This window comes from Chaetura pelagica, unplaced genomic scaffold (genome assembly GCF_000747805.2).
Source record: "Chaetura pelagica isolate M959 unplaced genomic scaffold, ChaPel_1.0 scaffold613, whole genome shotgun sequence".
Taxonomy (NCBI): domain Eukaryota; kingdom Metazoa; phylum Chordata; class Aves; order Apodiformes; family Apodidae; genus Chaetura; species Chaetura pelagica.
The window spans coordinates 369,973-371,030 of record NW_009952571.1 but is presented as its reverse complement, the minus strand read 5'-3'; the positions used below and the strand labels follow the sequence as shown (position 1 = coordinate 371,030).

At 42.8% G+C, this 1,058-nt stretch overlaps 1 protein-coding gene across 1 annotated transcript in view; it reads left to right on the top strand.

The window, feature by feature from the left end:
• PDDC1 (Parkinson disease 7 domain containing 1) overlaps positions 1-135 on the top strand; it is a 15,125-nt gene extending 14,990 nt beyond the window's left edge. Inside the window, exon 8 of the mRNA XM_009993557.1 lies at positions 4-135. Within this exon, the coding sequence (XP_009991859.1) occupies positions 4-10 (7 nt within the window). The 3' untranslated portion in view covers positions 11-135. The remainder of the gene's footprint in view (positions 1-3) is intronic.
• The last annotated feature ends 923 nt before the right edge of the window (positions 136-1,058 follow it).

The window sequence follows — 1,058 nt, the reverse complement described above, 5'->3', positions numbered from 1 at the left end:
CAGGAAATGAAGGAGCAGGTCTCTTTGCAAATAGCCTGGATGAAGAACCAGCAGGCTAAGGAATTTCTTGTCTGTTAACTGGATAAAACACCCCTCCAAAGTTCTGTCCTGGACTGTGAAGTGACTGTGACAGTGAAGTGGCCATGTCAGGTTTTGCATAAATAGAATGGATGAAGGTTGTAAATAAGAAAACTTTGAAGTGCATCACACTTCAGAAGCAGCTGTGAAACCACCTTGCATTTTTGTTGCTGCGTCTTTTATCCACTGCTTCTGTCTAGACCCTTAAGTTACAGATGTGGGAACTGTGTCTTGATAAGGAAACAACCAGTTGTTGCTGTGAGTATAAACTGCTGAAGATCTTGCTTTGGCTGATGTCAGCTGATCCTTAGTGACTCTGCCCCAAAGAGAACTTGGGACTCTGAACCATCTGATGCTTGTTTCACATCCCCAGATCTACATCTAGAGCTCCTGTGAAATGCAGTTTCAGTTTTGTGCTCACCTTTCCTTTGGTACGTCACAGAGTTACTGTCTGAACTCTATGTGTCTGGGACACTCGGATATACTTGGAATACGTTGGAAAGTGCTGAGCTAAACTGAATAAAGCAGAGCCTGTTGTTTGAAGGCAGCTCATTGGGGTGATAGTCTTGGCATCATGTGTCCTTTGTTTTGTTCCTTGTCTGTTTACGTTATTGAGCTTCTGTTTAAAAAGTTTGCTCAGCTGTTTTTAACTGGTCCTCTGAGTGGTTTTCTGTTCTCCTTTGTGGTGCTTATGTTATGATTTTTGTTCTCTTTGAAATGTTTGAGATATTTCTCTGGCATTGTGGTTTTCTCATGCTGGAATGTTATGGACAAAAAGAAAATGTAGGCAGCTGATTTGCATCAAATCTCCTAAGGAGTCAACTGTAAGATGAAATCTGGCCTTCTCTCTCCTTTTGAACAGCAGATGTGACTTGAAGTTGAGCTTTTTGGCTGTTGCAGGCTCAAGCATCCCAAATTCGTGGGGGAGTGGATGGATGAGCATGTTCCCTTCACTCTTGGGATAGAGGGAGTTGGCTCAG